General features: G+C 45.2%; 2 protein-coding genes and 1 long non-coding RNA gene across 7 annotated transcripts in view; 2 read left to right on the forward strand and 1 right to left on the reverse strand.

Moving 5' to 3' along the window:
* MTFR1L (mitochondrial fission regulator 1 like) lies at nucleotides 1–11,774 on the forward strand. 3 transcript variants are annotated; one of them, XM_032495532.1, is made up of 7 exons: nucleotides 1–150; nucleotides 2,841–2,984; nucleotides 3,411–3,515; nucleotides 6,180–6,289; nucleotides 6,521–6,732; nucleotides 8,034–8,319; nucleotides 10,347–11,765. In XM_032495532.1, exons 2-7 carry the CDS (start codon nucleotides 2,961–2,963, stop codon nucleotides 10,450–10,452), a joined length of 843 nt encoding a protein of 280 aa, XP_032351423.1. In that variant the 5' UTR covers nucleotides 1–150; nucleotides 2,841–2,960; the 3' UTR covers nucleotides 10,453–11,765. The 3 variants fall into 3 exon arrangements, with proteins under 3 accessions (XP_032351423.1, XP_014418818.1, XP_032351422.1); XM_014563332.2 differs by having other exon boundaries at nucleotides 2–150; nucleotides 7,998–8,319; nucleotides 10,347–11,774; XM_032495531.1 differs by lacking the exon at nucleotides 1–150 and adding an exon at nucleotides 789–1,575 and having other exon boundaries at nucleotides 7,998–8,319.
* The window catches only part of AUNIP (aurora kinase A and ninein interacting protein), a 24,305-nt gene continuing 17,100 nt past the window's right edge, over nucleotides 11,760–18,964 (reverse strand). For all 3 annotated transcript variants that reach the window (XM_032495528.1, XM_032495530.1, XM_032495529.1), the window contains 2 exons: nucleotides 14,199–14,340; nucleotides 11,760–13,344 (listed from right to left, as the gene is read on the reverse strand). In XM_032495528.1, coding sequence (XP_032351419.1) covers nucleotides 12,497–13,344; nucleotides 14,199–14,340 — 990 coding nt within the window. In that variant the 3' untranslated portion in view covers nucleotides 11,760–12,496. The remainder of the gene's footprint in view (nucleotides 13,345–14,198; nucleotides 14,341–18,964) is intronic.
* Nucleotides 12,953–14,451, forward strand: LOC116668307. Its single transcript, XR_004325436.1, has 2 exons — nucleotides 12,953–13,053; nucleotides 14,185–14,451. It is a non-coding gene; the product is annotated as an uncharacterized LOC116668307 (long non-coding RNA).

Genomic DNA, 18,964 nt, shown 5'->3' on the forward strand with positions numbered 1-18,964 from the left:
TTCCGAGGGCGCGCGGGGCCGCGACTCGGTGCGCAGCTGCAAAGGATCGCTTCCGGGGGCGGGTCAGCGGAAGTGAGGGCTGTTGAGGCTGGGCCGCCTGCTGTGGTAGGAGGGGTCTTGAGGTGGGTGAGTCCGGAGTCAGAGTCTGAGGTGAGTCTAGGTCTGAGTGCGGTTCGGGAGCGGGAGCGCGGTCTTCCGGCCCGGCCGTCGACGCGACTTTGTGCGGTGCCCGCGGCTCCTGTGCCCGCGCCAATTCTCGCAGGAGCCAGTGTTGTCCGCCTTACTTGGCGGTGAGGGGGAAACTGAGTCCCCAGGGGGCACCAACTGCACCGGAGCCTTCTCGTTTCGGCCCCCTCCTCGCTCCCTCCGGGGCCCGGCCCCGGCCTGTAGGTCCAAGGGCCGCTTGAGCCGGCGGCGAGAACTTGGCCGACCTTGGCCCTGTCGGGTCGGGCTGTTACGGGGGAGGGGAGGCGTGTCCCGGGCGAGGTCCCCGCGGCTGCCCCCCCGGCGCAGCGGACTGTCGGCGCTGCAGAGTTTCGCTGAGCGTGGCGGCCTCGGCGGGGACCAGGGATGATGGGACCAGGCCCCGCTCGGGAGGCGCTGCGTTTCCTGCGGGCGACCGTGTGTAAACACAGCAACAACAGCCTCGGAAGGGGCTGTCGGGGCGCAGGGGTGGTCGGAACCAGAGGATGCGGCCTGCGGGCAGCGGGGGCTGGAGGGGGGCGGAGGGAGAGTCTTCTTGCCAGACCCTTGGGGGTGGGGTGGAGGGTTGAAGGTTAATTCGGTGTTCTTGTTCGTCCGTTTCTTAATTGAACAAATGCTCAAGTGCCCACCGTGTTCTGAGCGGGCTGTACGCTGCCTGGTAAGTCCCCGCCCTTCTGACAAACTGCGGATCACACCGTTACCTATTTACTGCTGAGAGGACTCCGAACAAAGAACGAAACGCAGAGTGGCGCGGGGTGACTGTCAGGGAAGGGGAGGTGATGCTTGAGCTGAGCTCGAAGAATACTTAAGGATGAGCTTGATGATGGGGGGTGCTGGTGTTTCAGGCAGAGGGAATAGTGTGGGCAAAGCCATCAAGGGCCATTGTGCCTGGAGGGCAATGGGAAAGCAGGTGTGGCTCTGAAGTGTGCGGGGACCAAATGGACAAGCCTTGTAGGCTGCAGTGAGTTGGGTAGACAGGGCAGAGAAAGATGAGGTTGGACCTGACTGGGGAGGGCCTGCAGGTCATGGTGAGAAACTAATGCTGTTCTCTTGGCTCCAGCAAGCATAGTGGGTTTTAAGCATGGACGGGAGATGATTAGCAATGTGTTGTAGAAAAATGCCTCTGGCTGTTATGTGAGAGTTAGGCCCAACTGAATTTGGACATAAGTTTGGAGAGGAAGTGGCTACAGTGACTAAAGTAAGAAACACACGGAAGCACTGTTACGTGAAACTTGGAGCAGGCACTGACTGACATTCCGCACAGAGCCTGGCACACGGGACTTTGATTAAAAGTCTGGGGCTTCGCTGAGAAGATGGAGACCGTGCAGGAGGCAGCAAGATCTGGACCAGACTTAGATATGCTTTCTACTGGTATGACTGCCGAGTGAACTTAGGCCAGTCCCTTCCTCCCTGCAGCTTCTTTTCCCCACGTATCATGAAGTGAGTGGTACCTCCTCTTCTAGAGGTGGAAGAGAGGTTTCCAAAAAGAGCCGCTTTGGTCAGTCCAGCCCATCCACTCTTCAGAGTCTGCCCTTGGCCCCCCAGTGACTTCTCACCCTGGGACATTCCCAGCCCTCATGACTTGACCCCCAGTCTACCTTTGTGGCCTTATCATACTCTGCTTTTTACATATCTGTCACCTTCCTGTCCTAGACCTGTGCTGTTGTTGCTGCTTTGCTCCTCTTCTTACCCCCTCTGAACTCACCTTGGGACCAGGGGACTGACCTCACCTGGCCACCTGCCCAGTGCCTTTCTTAAGCAGTGATATTCAGTCTCTGCTAGAATTATGTATTCAGGTCCTATCTCTCTTCTAGGCTGTGAGTTCTTTTATTAGAGCATGGCTGTGTCTTACTCCTTCCACAGTCCCTGCAGTGCCCAGCACAGGGCTTGGCACATAGTATTGTTAGTGTTTGATGAATAAGGGACTGAATGAGCTCATTGACTTCTGCTCACCATGCAAGGGCAACTTTGAGGAATCCAGTCAGAGTGCCTCCGCCCGTCTGTGTCTTGTTTTAACAGTTCATTAAGCACTTAAAAATCCCGTTTTGCTGATTGACCATTAAGTTAACCTAGAGTGGCTGCTCTTCCTGTCATCTTTTTACAGATGGAGAAACCAGTATTCAGAAAGTTTAAGTGACTTGCTTAAAACTACTAACCCAGTAGACGGCTGAACCAGGATAAAAACTTTTGGCTCTTTTCCCTGTTCCCACTATGAGATTGGCTACCACTGGCTGGCTATTCTTTCTCCCCTTGTTGAGGCCCAGCAGCACTAGACTGGGTGGCACATGCTGGGCTTTTACATCTCAGCTTTAGAAATAAATGTTGGGCTTGGATGGTATCTACACTCTGGCTTTCCTGTGAGCTTTTTAACCACCTAAGTGTTCTATTTACATCTTTAGACATTTTGGCTCAGGAAGGCTTCCAGGGTTGGCCAAGCTCACAAAGCAAATCTGGAATAGAACTTTTAAGGTTCTGGGTTTGGAGAGGCCGTTGTTTTGGGTGAGCGTAGCCTCTTGGGCTGGTTTTCTCCCTGTGAAACATCAGAGAAGTCTTGGTGTTTGGCATAGCTCTGCAGGACCTGGTTTTGTGGGGTTTGTGTGGTGGCCACTGAGTCTGCTGTGGGGGTTGTTTCACAGGAAGAGACGTCTGGTGTTCCTTCAGATGGCCTGATATGAAGGAGTCACGCCTCCCACCTCCCCAAGCCCGCAGAGCTGCTCTGTGGCTGCCTTGTCCTTCAAGTGCAGGAGCCAGCTGAAATGTCGGGAATGGAAGCCAGTGTGGTAAGGGGCATTCCCAGGGCAGGGGTGTGGTGGGGAAGGTTGAGCACTGGACCTGCTGAAGTTCTGTAGGAAGTTCTGAGATTCTCAAGTTAATTCTTCCCTCACTGAGACCTAGAATTGAAGGGTCTTCCCATCCCCTCCCCAGAGGCAGAACCAACTATGACCTCAGGACAGTAAAGGAGTCAATGTGTTTATATCCTGTGCTGAGGAAAGGGAGGGCAGCCTGGATGATCCCTACACCCAGCTAATCCCTCACCCGTTCACTGGACCCTCCCAGCACTAACTGTGCCTCGGCGGCAGCAGGTGTCCCCTTAGGTGGCTGTCCAAGGTGAAGGTTGGCTCCTGCTAAAGGGAAGAGGGGGAGAAGATGGGGGCAGTAGTTGGACTTTCTCTGAGGTTGTGGCTGTCCCTCTCTCTCTGCTCTAGACCATCCCAATCTGGCAAAACAAGCCTCATGGGGCTGCTCGAAGTGTGGTGAGAAGAATTGGGACCAACCTGCCCCTGAAACCATGTCCCCGGGCGTCCTTTGAGGTAAGTGTGCTGGAAGGGCAGGGAGAGTAGAGGCTCCGTGTGTGTGGGAGAATGGTGCTGCTTCTGTGCCCCAGACTCCTTGGCGTTCCCAGGGCAGGTTGCTCTCCTAGTCTCTTCATTTTTTCAAGAAATATTTATTAACTGCCTTTAATGGATCCTGGTCACTGTGGCTTCCTGATCACACACAAACCTGTGCCCCAACAGCCAGGCTTCCAATTTGCTCATAAATTAATTGTCTTGCATCTTTGGTGCCTCTGCTTAGTGACTCAGATTTCATCGCCTCCAGCAACCCAGCTTACTAGAGTAGGCCAAAGACCCATGCTGAACTAGATCTCCACACTAGCCATGTCTGTGCTCTGAGGTATGTGCCGATAACCCTGGCAGGGCCCCATGCAGGACACTGAGTGCTGAATGTGATTTTGAGTTGAACTCTGCTTTTCTTCACCAGCCCTAAGACTTGCCTGCTTAGCTACCTATTTTCACTGTTTCCCTGAGACCATTACTCCCCATCCTCTTCTTTCTGGCCAAATCTAGCCATTCTTCTACTGGGCTACTTCAATCTTACCTCTCTGCCTAGGAGGGCCTTTAGCACCCCTTCTGTAGCACAGATTCTTACCTGATCCAGGTGTCCGAGACTCTCTTCTGCAGTGGAAAGCTAAGTGGCATTTAATAGTCCTAGCTGCCTCCCTCTAAGAACTAATGGTTAAGTATCAGCTCCAGGCTAGGTGCTTAAGGTGTATGCGTTTGGGGAGCTGGGACACAAAAGAAATACTTCAGCTTTCTGCCTACACAAAGGAGACAGAAATACATGCCTGAAAAGATGTGGGCCCGGGGGAGACAGAAATGAAAGAGCTGAGTTTGTGTATTAGATGCAGAGCTGCACAGTCTGTGTAGGAGCTAGGTCTGGAGCCTGACGTCAGGGGTGGTGGTAGAATCATGGGTCTGGAGGGGTACTGTCCCATGACCCAGACTGCCTGTTGTTTCCCAGGGCAGAATGTGGCCTCAAGCATCAGGAACAAAGGGAAGGACAGCTAGGGAGCATGAGGGACTCAGTCAGGATTGCCCCCACACTTGGCTATAACCTCTCCAGTCCTTTGGCTTAATGCTGCTAGGCGGAGACAATCAAGGGCCTAGGCTCCAAGAGCAGGAGTAGATGTGAGTAGTAGTAGTAATACTACTGAACATTTATTGAGCCCATGCTATATACCAGGCACTGTGCTAAGTACTCTGTATATGTTAACTCATTTCATTGCCAAGAGCAGAGCACTCTGGCTAATCCCTAAATGGCCCATCTGAGCATTAGCTCCTGGGTCAGTGGAAGTCCTCCTCTGTGTAACCTTGGAGTATCACTTCACTCCTGTGAGACCCAGCTTCCCTATCGAAAAGCCAGAGCTGTCAACTCCTGATCTACCTACCAGTCTGTAGCAGAAACATCTGAATTTAACTCATGTAGGGGGGTTTTTGAAAAATTATCCCTAGATTTGTTGTAAGTTGATTACCTTAAATATTTTTTCAAGGAAATCTTGATTTATTATTTTTTAATTTACCCATATAAAAATATTAAATTATGAAAAGGAAAACAAATTTCCTATAATCACACAGTCATGACACAATAACTGTTAATGTTTTGGTGTAGTTCTTTTCCATATTTTTCTAAATGTATGTTTTTTACTTTGTTGTAATCAATCAGTATATAATTGAACCTTTCTAATTTTTCATTTAACATAGTGTCACTCAGTCTCTCTGTTCCCTAGTTGTTCATTTGGGTGGAGGAGCAATTTTGAAAAGTCATATTATGATTCCTTTTGTATAATTAATCATGTCTTTTTATTTAAATCAATAGTCAGATTATCAGGTGTGCTTCTAACAGTGTTGCTATAACAGTGTAGATCCCAGTAGCTACAAAAGGTGTTGTAAAGAGTGTGCCAGGAGAAATTTCCTGTTGCTGTAACAGATGTCAATGTCCTCGTACCTATATTCTTACAACCAGAAGGCAAGACACTCTTAGACAGTGGCCATCTCTGTTAAAAAGTAACTCTGGCCAGTCCCACTGAAGACCCCTCTGCTCTAGCCAGGGGTCAGCAAAGGGCTAGACCTAAATATTTCAGGCTGTGGGCCATGTCAGTCTCTTACAACTACTTACTTTGGTAGTTGTAGCTTAAAAGCCACCATAGATAATGCTTAAATGGGTGTCACCATTTCTCCAGTAAAGCTTTATATATAAGAACAGGTCCCATCCCTGCTCTAGACCACCACATTTTGCTTGGAGGATACAGAAGGCTCATGACTGGTCTCTTTGCTTTCCCATCTGTGCTCTACACAGTAGCCAGAGCAATCTTTTAAAACCGCAGATCTGATCCTTACGTAAAACCTTCCAGTGGTTCATTATTGGTCTTAGAATCAAAGCTCCTAATTCACTTTCCAATCTCTCCCAGCTCCCCACTCCCCTAATCCTATGTTCCAGCCATGCTAAATTATTTGTAATTTCACAGAGTCTCTTGCTTCTGGCCTCGTATTCAAGCTGTTTCCAACTGGGACCTCCTCTAGGAAGCCTTCCTGACACCCAGGCTGGGTTAGGTGTCCCTCATATGTATTTTGCCCCGTCTCCAGTTGTCTCATCATGGTTTCAGTAAATGTTTGTTGATGAATTTTGCTTCCCTACAGACCCTGCCCAACGTCTCTGACTTGTGTCTAAAGGATGTGCCCCCAGTCCCAACTCTGGCTGACATCGCCTGGATTGCTGCAGATGAAGAAGAGACTTATGCCCGGGTCAGGTAGCTGAGGCAATAGCCTGCCAGCTGGGGAATGGGAATTCTTCCCAGATGAGGTGGTAGGTAGGCAGCAGGAAGAATGCTTGTGAGAGGCAGAGGCAATAGGAATGAGAGCTGTGGTCTCAGAGTAGGAGCAGAACCCTGTTGTGTTTGTCTTGTAGGAGTGGGTGAAGGAATTTTAGAAAGGATGCAGTGACCCTCTGTCTCTGATATGCCTGTCTTTCCCTGGTCCAGGAGCGATACACGCCCCCTGCGGCACACCTGGAAGCCCAGCCCTCTGATTGTCATGCAGCGAAATGCCTCAGTGCCCAATCTGCGTGGGTCCGAGGAGAGGCTCCTGGCCCTGAAGAAGCCAGCCCTGCCAGCCCTGAGCCGCACCACAGAGCTGCAGGATGAGCTGAGCCACCTGCGCAGCCAGATTGCTAAGATAGTGGCAGGCGATGCAGGTAGGAGCCCCTGACGCCAGGGCCAAGCAATAGCAGGCTGTTCCTTTTTGCCTGGCTTTTGGACAGGATAGGGATAAGGATGGTCCCTGGTTCAGGGGGACCCGGGCCCAGGGTTCTGGCTGAGGTTGCCCTGAGGCCTGGCTAACCAGTATAATCCTTGGATGGTTTCTGTCAGCCATTTTGGGCTGACTGGTTGGGTTAGAACAAAATCTTCACTTAACCTGGGGCCCCAGATTCCCTCCCTTGGCTACAAAAAACTCCCTCTTTCGAGTGTCTTTAAGACATATCTTCCATGAGTGCTCAGTGGCTTTCCTTTTCAATATAAGAAATAAGCATTCCCTGCCACTAACAGACATAACCCTTTTTAAGCAACCTTCTTCCCTTTCCCTGTCCTCTCTACCAGAGACCACCTCTCCATCCCTCCACCTTTCTGTCTGTAGTTAAGGCAGAACCACTGGAAATGGATGGGAGTCTGCCTTGTCTAGAGGCATGAAATACCAGCAGGTGGATCCTCTCCCAGGATGCTCAGAGTTTAACCTCATATTCCTCCCATTCCCTGTTTTGTTTCTTCCCTGTTCTTCATTGACGAAGTCGTAGCTCCCAAACCTTGTTAGTTGGTAGAACATAAAAGTCATAGTATTCTCTTTGAAATCTTCTTGTATTTAATTCTCTTATATGGCAGTCTCATAGAAGAACTGGACTTAAATTTATATTTGTCAACTACTTTTTTTGTCTTCTAAGACACAAGCTGAAGTAGTTTAGGAAAAATCAGAGTGTTCCCTAGAAACTTAAAAATGGAGGAAATTCTCTCCATTAAAATTTAGGAACTAGGAGGACTGTCACCACTCTGGGGTTTTTTGTTTGTTTGTTTTGCTGCAGAACAATTCTTCCAGTCACAGATAGCTGGAGTCAAAGGAGCATAGTCAGAAGCACTGGCCTAGTTAGAGAAAAGGACAAAGTCAGGCCTTGGTTCTGCACTGTTGCTTCAGTATAGACAGTGCTGTCACTCCACAGCCCACAGCGGAATGGGAGCTTTTAGGAGGGAAGGCCTTTATGAGGTGGGTTTTTCTGCTCTCCTGGAGCACTGTAAGAGCCCAGTGCTTTTTACATCTTCTTGACATCCTGAGAGGGGAAAGTAGTGGAGGAACCCAGGATGTCATGGTATCAGCCCAGGAAGTGTTTGGTGAGCGGTGCTTGTAGGGAGAAGATATTACTGCTGTATTGTAGCCCCAATGTCCATCCATGCCTATTGTTTTCTCTTTCAGCTTCGGCTTCATTAACGCCAGATTTCTTATCTCCAGGAAGTTCAAATGTCTCTTCTCCCTTACCTTGTTTTGGATCCTCATTCCACTCTACAACTTCCTTTGTCATTAGTGACATCACCGAGGAGACCGAGGTAGAGGTCCCTGAGCTTCCATCAGTCCCCCTGCTTTGTTCTGCCAGCCCTGAATGTTGCAAACCAGGACACAAAGCTACCTGCAGCTCATCTGAAGAGGATGACTGCGTGTCTCTGTCCAAGGCCAGCAGCTTTGCAGATATGATGGGTATCCTAAAGGACTTTCACCGGATGAAGCAGAGCCAAGACCTGTAAGCATTATAAAGAGCTATGATGGTCTGTTTACTGTTTTAAATTGCCTGTGGCCAATTATCTAATAGAAGGTACTTACATAGTAAGTCCTCGGTGGCAGCCATGTGTGACTTTGTTCACAGGGCTTGCTTGCCTGCTTGCTAATGCCTGGGGCTCCAGTTTGAGGAAAGAGCAACACTTTACATTTGGTTGGCGTGAGCTAACCCAACCAAATGTCATTAGCCTAATAGGGATTTTACAAGAAGGCTCATCTAATCCAAGTTCTGTCCCCCAGAGGGGTTTCACCCCTTCAGTTTTCATAATGCTAGTGACAAGTGTCACCATGCCCCACCCTTCAAAGTACAGTTGCATAATTATCTTTAAAAAGTAGACTTATTTGGTAGAAGGAGCATTTCCTTTAATCACAGTGATCCATTATTCAAACCAACTCTGCAAATTCAGATTTACAAAGCTTTTGAGACTCCTAGATAGTTCCTAAACCTGGCTTCCTATCAGAATTGCTCAAAATATACCTTAAACATACCAAAGTTGAACCCCCAAGGAGTAGAGCTCTAGTTGTTTTTGATGGGCCTGTGAAGGAATTTGGGAAATAACCACTGTGAGAAACTCATCTAGTCAAGAAGCCCTAGAGCTCCAGCCTGAGGGATTCAGCACCTTGCAGTGTTTCTCCACTGCACGGGACATACTAGAAGAGCTTATTTAAAAGAAGGCTCGTGGGCAATGAACTATCTCACATCCGGACCTCAAAGTCCAGAGGCCAGGTGTGCAGCTGTGTTAGTTAATGCAATTAAAAAACTGTTTTGGGGGCTAGGGAAGTGAGGGCTGTCTCCTGAGTTGATGAAGTTCCTCTTGAAGGGGCAGTTACCTCACACAAGGATCGCTTTGTGTTTCTGGCCCCATTTCCTTCTGAAAACTGGACAAGGGTCCTGGTAGTCAATCCTGTAGGAAAGTTACTTTTATGTTCCTTCTGTGGCCCTAGCCAGGCTGGTCATACTGACCTGAAGTTCTTTGGTCTCCTGTATTCCTAAATTCAGCTGCTGCTGCTTCTGGACCACCCTGAGCCTTCTTCATCTGGTCAGTGTTTACTAGATTGACTCTCAAACCATCTTATACCTGCCTCTTGTACCATATTAGATCTCTTACCCCTGTGCCAAGCCCCTCCTCTCATTCTTGTCATGGGATCTTTTCTCCTTTGTTGATAGAAGGAACTGGGTTGATGACTAACAGTGGGAAAGTAGCCTCATCATCAAGGTTCAGAAATGTGACAGACTGAGGGCAGTTCCTCTTGTCTTTAAGGTTTAATAATCAATCCTGGCCCTTGTATCTAGCATAATGACCAATAAAATGTCTTCATGAGGACATATGTAAGTTCACTAGAATTTCAGGCAACCATTTTCCAGGTATCTAGGAACCTCTTTTTTGATGTTAACAGGTAGTGTGAACCTACCCTAATCTGGAACTGGTTTTGTTCCCATGGGTCCTTTATCATGTGAACATTTTACGATAAATTCTGGATCACTTATAAAAAAACACCTTTCAGCCCCCCTGATGGGGAGACAAGGTGGTAGTATATCCTCAGCACACCTTTCCCCTAGAATAAATGAAGGTCAGAAAAGCTAAGAGTCATCAGTCACTTCCCCTACTGACCTGGGGAAATGCTGCTAAGAAAAGATAAGGCCAGAGGTAGAAGCAGAAGCTTAGCCACCACAGGCCAGTGCTAACAGGATGGTGGTCCTTTACTTTGTCAACATTTTACAGCCATTTCAGGAAATAGTAAAGCCATGTCTAGTTAAGGGATGAGATCTGTAACCAGCTAGCTTGGTTTTGAACTCTGGATTCATCACTTACTGGCTGAGTGACTAATGATTTCAGGCAAATTCATAACCTTTCTGTGCTTCAGCTTCCGCTTCTGTAAAAGAGGATTGTAATAGCACCTACCTCATAAGAGTGTTGTGAGGATTAAATTACAACACTGCCTAGGACAGAATAAGTATTCAATAAATAGAAGCTATTATTGTGTCTCTAGGAACCGGAGTTTATTGAAGGAGGAAGACCCTGCTGTCCTTATCTCTGAGGTCCTGAGGAGGAAGTTTGCTCTGAAGGAAGAAGATATCAGTAGAAAAGGAAACTGATAGCACTCAGCTCTGCAAACTCAGTCTCACGCTCCTGGAATTCCTTCAATAGCTGCCTTCCTCACTGCAGATGTTTCTGCCTCTCAATTACAAATCTTCTGCAACAGTCTTGCCGAAAGCCAGAGCTCAGACTAAGAGAAGAGCCGCACTATGTTTTCTATACTTAAAACCTTAGCAGAAGCTAAGGCCTGTTTTGAGCTGAGACACTTTACAGGTAACTGTAGGTTGGAATGTCCCAGGTTAAAAGGTGAGATAGAAGTTTCTGGTTTTTCCTTGCCCCTGTGTGAAAATAGGTCCTAAATGAAAGACTTCACAGCATTAGACCACATAATTGGTCTCACCGAGCACTTTGTGTCCAGCTGTCACTCTCAGCCGCTTCCTTGCAGCAGAGCAGGGCTGAGGGGGCTATAAATGTTTATCTACATGTTCACAGGGTAGGGAAAATCTTACGCTGCTCCGTCATGAACTGATGCCAGTGCCCAGCAATCACTTTCCCCCTTCCCTGTCCAACACTTACATGTAGAGGTCAGGCCGCTGGATCAGCTGATACTTGGGCTGCTGCCAGGAGGCCTGGGCTGTTTTTTTCTTACATATATTTTGTAATACTGTACAACCAAATCTACCCTCCAAGGCCCTGGGGCCTCATTGGTTCCACTGATTTAAAGCTTTCTCTCTCATGGACTTTAGTTTAAGCCCAGTAGAAAAGAGAAATGGGGAGGGGGAAGAGTACCATCCTTCTTCCAGGCCCTTGACTGCTCCTTTGTGTTGGGCCAAGGTTTGTACCTACCACACCATGCATGACTCAGATGCCCTCGGGTCCCTTTCTCTACAGTATGTATCCTGTGTGTTCGGGCTGAAGCACTACCTGACATTAAAGGAAGGATTTAGACAGATACTGCATTTGCTGAGTTGTGATCACCCAGTATCCCCCACAGGTATAGAATTCCTATTAATTTTAAGGTATATGAACTTTTGTAAACAATCTCCTGGCTACCCCTTTCCTTATATATATTCCTACCTTTATAAGAGAAAACGTCCCTAGGGAGCTTCTTGTCACTTTCAGTAGAGATTTTGTCCTAAGCTCTTAAAGTAGTTCCATCTTATAACTTGCAAGCTTGCCCCCTAGAGGCTTATTTTTAAGCCTGTTACCACACCTGCAACATGGGAAACTGCTATCTGGTGGATGTCTTGTGTAGAACACAAGTCAAATTAGACTTGTGTTCAGATCAGACCCATGGCAATGATTGATAGAGCATATACTATTAAAAAGTTGCTTTTTTCCAAAAATAAAATTGGTAATGTTTTAATTACCATCAGAGCCAGCTTTGTACACAGTCATTTATTTGGCTTCATAGTTTTACAAAGGGGTTCTCTCCCACCTTGTAGTAGAGTGATATAGTCACATTTAGATTGTTATACAGTTCAGCCTTTTTAGGGAGATTTTTAAACAGAGTATATAACTTTAAAATGCTGTAAAGTTATCACAAAAATAAAACAACAAAACTACCATCATTCTACCTCTCTCTATCCTCCCTGCCCCTTGCACACCTGGGTCTGGGAGATCTGCCTTGTCACTCAGTGTCAGGAGTAATGGTCCGCGCTTAGGTTGAGTGGGTAAGATTACAACAACCAGAGATTCAAAGAACATACATCCATAAGAAGCAATGTGCCAGTCAGGCATCTGAAAGGACAAAGAAGTGGCTCTGTGCAGGCTGAGTAGCAGGCTCTTTAGTGGAGGGATGAGTGCCTGCCCTTCCCTCTCAATGCTCACCATAGATTCATGCAGGGAATTTACCAGCCACTTCTTCAGGGGAACGGCACAACGCCAACCACAGTATCTCAAGTGGCACCACCTGCTGTATTTACACAAAGAAAATGCTTAATAACAACTTCATCCCATGCCTGCCTCCCACCCAAGATTATTGTCCTGAATGATCTTTCTAAAACATCACCTTACATTCCCCTATTCAAACATACCTCACTGAAGATACTTTCTCACATGTCATTTCAAGGTACTTTTAGAACCAAACCCTCACAAAGACATTTAGACTTGGTGCCTGATAACTTGATTACCTTCAGAGTCCTGGGTAAAGAGCAAATCAGGCTGCGGATTTAACTGAGTGGGCCTATCCTGGCACTGAGCCCAAGGGCTGTTGGGAAACTGCCCTAAGCCCTGATTCTGGTCATTGGTTACATCTCGGAAAGGAGCTCTAGAGTTGTGGGCAATGACCCGCTGGCCTTGAGAATCCTCAGTGAAAAGCTGACTCCAGGAGTCCTTGTCATTCTTTTCGCTGTCCCAGGAAAACACAGGAATAGGACAAGGGCTTTGTTTCACTGATGTATTTGCTCCACTCCAAGAATCCTTGTGTGTATGAAGGGCAGGGGCCTGCCTGTTTCTTTTGGCTGACACCTCTTCCAAGTTAGTCTTGTCCAAGAGCTGATAGCCCTTGCTTTCAGGTGTTTTACTGTGTCTCTGCACACTCTGATAGTTCTTTTTCTTAGATCCATGAAGCCATTCCCTTTTCCAGGAAGAATCCTTCTCTCCCTTCTTTTGGTCCAGCAAGCAAGAATTCTCCAGCTCTTGGGTGAAGGAATGGGCAGGTGAGGCTTTTCTCTCTCCAGCACAGATTAAGGTATCAGTCTGGAACAAAGACAACACAGACAAGCATGGGGTTCCTATTTCACGGTGGCAAGAAGCCTGGAGAGACTGAGGAGAAAGTCTAGCTTCCTGGATGTCTGCAGGGGTTGAAGTGGCTAAAGGGGGTGCCACACAATCATCCCCCAAGCCCTCGATCAGATGGTGTAGCTGGGTTGCATCTTCCTTAGATTCCTTGTAGGTCTGACTTTCTATATGAGATGAAACACCCCTCTGGTCACCACCATTTGTCTTTCCTAGTAAAATAGACATGAACAAACATTATTCTGTAGGAAAACACCTGAGCAGGATTTTGGTGGCTTTTTCTGAAATCAGTATCAGCCACCATAACTACCTAGTGCAGGAGTCTTAGGACTCTTCACAGACCTTTGAAGCTGATCTTCCTGCTTTCAAACTCTATTCTCTCCTGAACGATCTTTCTAAAACACAGCTTCCATTCCCCTACTCAAATATATGGATAGATATAGTCAAAAAGGGTATACAATCAGACCATAGCCCACTTTACCAGCTTGAGTTTTCATGTTTTGTGAGGTTGGTTTAACATAGGGTACGTAAGTTTTGCTTTTTTTCTTTAATTTAATGTAATTTCTGCTAAATAATGAACCTGGCCAAATATTACTCCTAGATATTATCCTTTGAGAAACCTGTTCAATATACACCATTTTTATAAAGTCTTCAGAAGATAACATTAACCAGCCAACTAAGAAACCTTCTGATGACATTGTGAATATGTGGGTCTCCCACTGCCCAGACATTTCATGGGAAAGGGGGTAAAGATACAGAACCGTAAGTCAATCAGTAGAAAAGGACAATACAAAAGTGTCCAGCCTGTCCATTTTATCAGGTGTGGAATGGTCCTGTCTGCGTTAAGGATAAATGACATGGAATTCCTGCTCCCCACCCCAAAATTATACCAAAATTTAATTACACACAAAGCTGAATGACTGATTTCTTCTTTCCTTCTCCAAGAATTGTACTGCAGAAACTGTTTTATAAGAGTTCTCAACTTTGCCTAAGATTTTAATACAGAGTACACAGAAAATACCAGAATTTCTTTGCTCCCTGGTTGCTTCCAGGTGGGTCACCATACCTGGCTGCAAGGTGAAGAAGGAAGCAATGCTGGTTTGCCGAGTGCCTGCAGGTGGATGACTTCTTTGAGTAAAAGAAATCTTGGCCTTTCTCTCTTCAGGAAAGAGTGTTAGCATTTTGCTGCTTGACTTGGTTAAATGTGTCTGAGAAGAGGGAGAAAAATAATAGAACCTATTAACATCAAAACAGCTGCCAGATGACACAACATTGTAAAATGACTATAACTCAATAAAAAAAATGTTTAAAAAAAAAAACCAGCTGTCAGATAGGAGAGATTCAATAAACACCAGTGACTGCTGGAACCACACTGGACCTTTTGGACTCCACTCATATCCTGTTCTCTAGGTAGTTTTTGCTGTACATCATCTCCCACCACCTTCTGCCATACTGATGGTGTTTGTTTTTCCTCAAGAATCACGCATTCCAACTATAGCCTACTCCTGCTTCCCCGTGGAAATCAGTCAGGCTGACTAAATAAATAGGATTTGTTGAAGGGATTCCAGGGATGATGTTCTTGCCTTTATAGTTAATGATTCTACATCAGCAGCAGTTGATACATTCTCAGTAGTTTTCAAATAGTCACATAGTGGTTAATAGCTTGGCTCCCTAGTCACACAGCCTCTGTTCAAATCAATACCAATTCTGCCACTGCCGATTATTAGCTGCGTAACCCTCTGCAAGATGTTTAATCTCTGTCTCACTCTCATGTGTGAAATGAGGACAATCATTGTACCTAGCCCACAGGGCAGTTATGAGGATTTGGTGAGTTAATTCACGTAAAAGGCTCACACAGTTCTGGCACACAGATAATACTCAATAATGGTTGGCTATTATTAAGAGGAAGAGCAATGAAACAGCTCCGGCCGTACTAAACTTTCATCTGAGGCCCCTTTATACTTTAGAAATTGAATTAGTAGATGGGCCAGAGAGGTCTGGGATATGTCAACTTTTATGCCTCATCCTTATTTAAGTGTGATTTGGTTTTGTTCCCATTTGCTTGTTATGAAATGCCTGAGAAGTAAGGAGAATAGGATTATATCAATTTGGCTGTGAAAGCCACAGAAGAAAAACGGATTTGCCAATATCTATGCACCAAGTTGGAAGTAGGCCTGAAACTTGAACCCAAATTATTAATTTTAGCCCAAAGTTGACTTCATTTAATTTTTACATATGGAAACTAAAATGCACTTTAAGTGGTTAAAAGACAAAAGAAATCCTGGACATAAAATTCATGCTTTGACTTGTAGTACTGATATGGAACATTCCCTTCCACCATACAAAACTAGAAAACTGGGTAAGAATTACATGAAACAACTGATTTTAGACAAAGGATAATAGGCAGTGCAGGATCACAGAGAGCAGGATAACAAATGAGGTGAACCCTGGGATCACCTTAGCTTTCTGCTTGCAAACACGTGTCAGACTGCAATGCATAGAGTACCCAGGCAGAACAATGCAGTCTTGATGAACTGAGCAGACGGAGGCTGGAATTTGGAGAAGAAAAGGTGGCCTGGGATTTGCAGCACAGAGAAATACATCCAGAAATCTACATAGAGATCCCTTCAGTTCATTACTGAATATTAACCTAGACATGTGTCAGACAAAACCCCATGAGGCCAAAGAAATGCCAGGAACTGCAAGACGAACAATTCCCAGAACTCACACAGGGCTTCCCACTAACCAGAGCAGAAAGACCTTTTCAATACCAGTGGCATTCAACAGAATTCACAGAAGGATCACCCCTTAGCAGTAGAGCTAAACTAGCCCCAGAGCAAAACTTACTCCAAATCTGTCCTAACAAAACTTAAAAGCAAGCTAATGAACACTACCTGCCAAAACAAATTTCAATATTCTTTGAAGACCAAAAAAAAAAAAAAAAAAAAAACAGCATGAGAGCAATGTAGCACTCATGGCCTAGCATGCAACAGACAATTGCTAGATAAGGTGAAGCAATAAGGAAACAATCCATAATGGGGGGTGGGGGGATGGAGTGGGGGGTCAGTTAATGGAAACAGACTCAGAAATGTCAGAGATGACAGAATTAGCAGACAAACTTTGAAACAGTTACTACAAATATTTTCAAGGATTTAAAGGAAAATGGGAAAATAATGAGAGAAATAGAAGATACGAAAATTTCACTAGGTGGGCTTAAGAACAGATTAGAGACTATGGAAAAAAATAACTGTAGACCTGAAGACACAGCAATACAAACTATCCAAAATGAAGCAGAGAGAGAAACAAACTGGAAAGAATAGTCTTAATGGTCTGTGGGATATCAAGCATATATACAATGAGAATTTCAAAAAAACAATGTGAAAGGGCAGAGAATATACTTAAATAGCCAAAATCTTTCCAAATTCGATGAAAACTACAACAACTGAGTCTCTTTTTCAAAGATGGCAAATACAAAATCTCCCATTTCACAGGCTCTTATAATTTGACCTTGCTACTCTTCCCATCAAGTGGTGAGAGCCATATTCCCTCACCATTAACTAGTGAAGAACTTTGCGACTGCCTGACTGATAAAGTATGACAGAAGTAACATTACATGATTTCTAAAACTGGGTCATAAAAATGCCATGTACTTCTGCCTTGCTTTCTTGAGATGCTCACTCTTGGAACCTGGCCACCATGCTACAAGGAAGCCCAAGCAGGCAAATGGCTCTCTAAATTATAAGGGAAACACATCCAAGATATGTGAAATAACGTGAGTTAGTACGCCAACAAGTATTTGAGCACCTATATGCTAGGTACTCGGGAAATAGTGATGAACAAAAGTGTTTCTGCCCTGGTAAAGCTTACAGCTTAAAGGGGAAAACAGACAAACTAGTAAAGAGTTATTTAAAATGCTGCAAGTATGCTAAATCTTATAAAGATGACTTAGAGAAAACTGCAGCTTATCAGAAAACAGTAAGACCTCAATTAGCAAAACATCTGGGAATAAGCTTTTCACCAAATTGGCTATACTTATTAGCAGGATTAGAAAGATTCCTTCCTTAGGTCAGAGCAATGTCAGGAGTAATACCGTCCCAGTTACAGACCTCTCAGAAAACCCATGGCTTCAAGGATTTACATTTCTCTCAACTAAGACCCCACGTGAGAACAGGTCATCTGGAACTGAAGAGGGCCCAGGTACAAAGTCCTTCAGCTGATTACCCTACCTCAAAACAAAGACAGCCCCTGTATGTACATTACATAGCATAAGAAAGCATACTAAAAGGCACAGGGTTCCTACAGGACCTCCCCTTAGTAAGCCACAGCCTAGGTATTGACAATCTTACCCTGTAAGAATGCCAAGAAGAACATAACTTCAAGAAACACATTCCCTCCAAAACCAAAGAATGTCTAGTCTTTTGGTATAGCACATTAATGGTCCAATCAAGCTGTCTTCTTTCAGAGAGGTAGAAGGAAAAATTGACTTCCTATATCTATGGAGCTCATGCTATTCTTGCTATTACAAGGACCCCCTATGACATGTTCTCTTAGAGAGTGATACTTTTCTTTTTTGGGGCAGGGGGGTGACGTGCTGTAAGTCACACCAAGAGTAACCCACTCTTAATACTCACAACTCTGGTATCAAAGCAAATCTGAGATCATATACATTACTTCACTATTAGAAAATGTTTCCATGCTTCCACAGCATTTAAATTCTATTTAGCCCTCATTCTATCTTTATCTCTCTGATAATTAATCTGCAAGTTTGTCTCAAAATTCTACTTTTAAAGCAATTTAATCTCCCCCCTTTTTTAATTCATATTGTCTTCAAGCCTAGTACATAATTTGATCCAACTTCCTTTTTTCATAATGGTTACTCTGATCTTCAATTTGTGTATGACGTATCAATTTCCATATAAAGTGACAGCTTTGAAATACATGAATTTGTGTTTTTTTGTTTGTTTGTTTGTTTGTTTTTGCGGTGGGAGAGGGTAGAATTAGGTGTGTGTTTGTTTGTTTGTTTGTTTGAAGAAGCAGTACTGGGGATTGAACCCAGGACCTTGTGCTTGCTAAGCATGCACTCTGCAGCTTGAGCTGTACCCCCCCCCCCCCCCCGTTATTTAGTTCTTTTTGCCATGCGACTTATTCCTTTGCTTCCCAGGGTCCATACTCATCTTTTCCCATTTCTAGAGTCTCTGACAGCATCATCTTCAAGTCCCCCCTTCCTCTTTAGTCTTTCATAGCACTAATTTGATGAAGTTTTGGATGAAAACCTTTCCCCATCAATCACTATCATGCTTCATTCAAGTCAAGATGAAAGGATAATGCTACCTAATATAAGTCACCCCAAGGAGGATTGTTTAAGGAGTCTAACCAAGAAATTCTCATCATCTCCCAAAAAAATAAATCAGCTCTGTTGAATTACTAACAAAGCATTAATTCAGAACTTGCTTCAAACTCTACAAACCCACAAAACAAATAACATACCATCCTAGTTCAGGATTTCATAAGTGCTTGGCCCCCATTTACTACCTGTTTCAATAGTCCCATATCCAACATCTAGATTAACCTTAAAGCACAACTGTGATCATACCATCTTGTTCTGGCAAGAACCTATAGCATAAAATGTAGACTCTCAGACTGCACACGTTGATATTATTCCCATTTCCTTTTTCTCTATTACCAAAAACCCCTTATGCACACTGTAACATAATACTCAGCTAGATGCCAGTCCCTGTTATGGCCTCCACCTTCCTCACTTCTGTTTTTCACATAAAAGGGCCTGTTTCACACCCAATTCTGAAATGTTACGCATTATTCAACTTAGCGCCA

Source organism: Camelus ferus, chromosome 13 (assembly GCF_009834535.1).
Source record: "Camelus ferus isolate YT-003-E chromosome 13, BCGSAC_Cfer_1.0, whole genome shotgun sequence".
NCBI classification, from domain to species: domain Eukaryota; kingdom Metazoa; phylum Chordata; class Mammalia; order Artiodactyla; family Camelidae; genus Camelus; species Camelus ferus.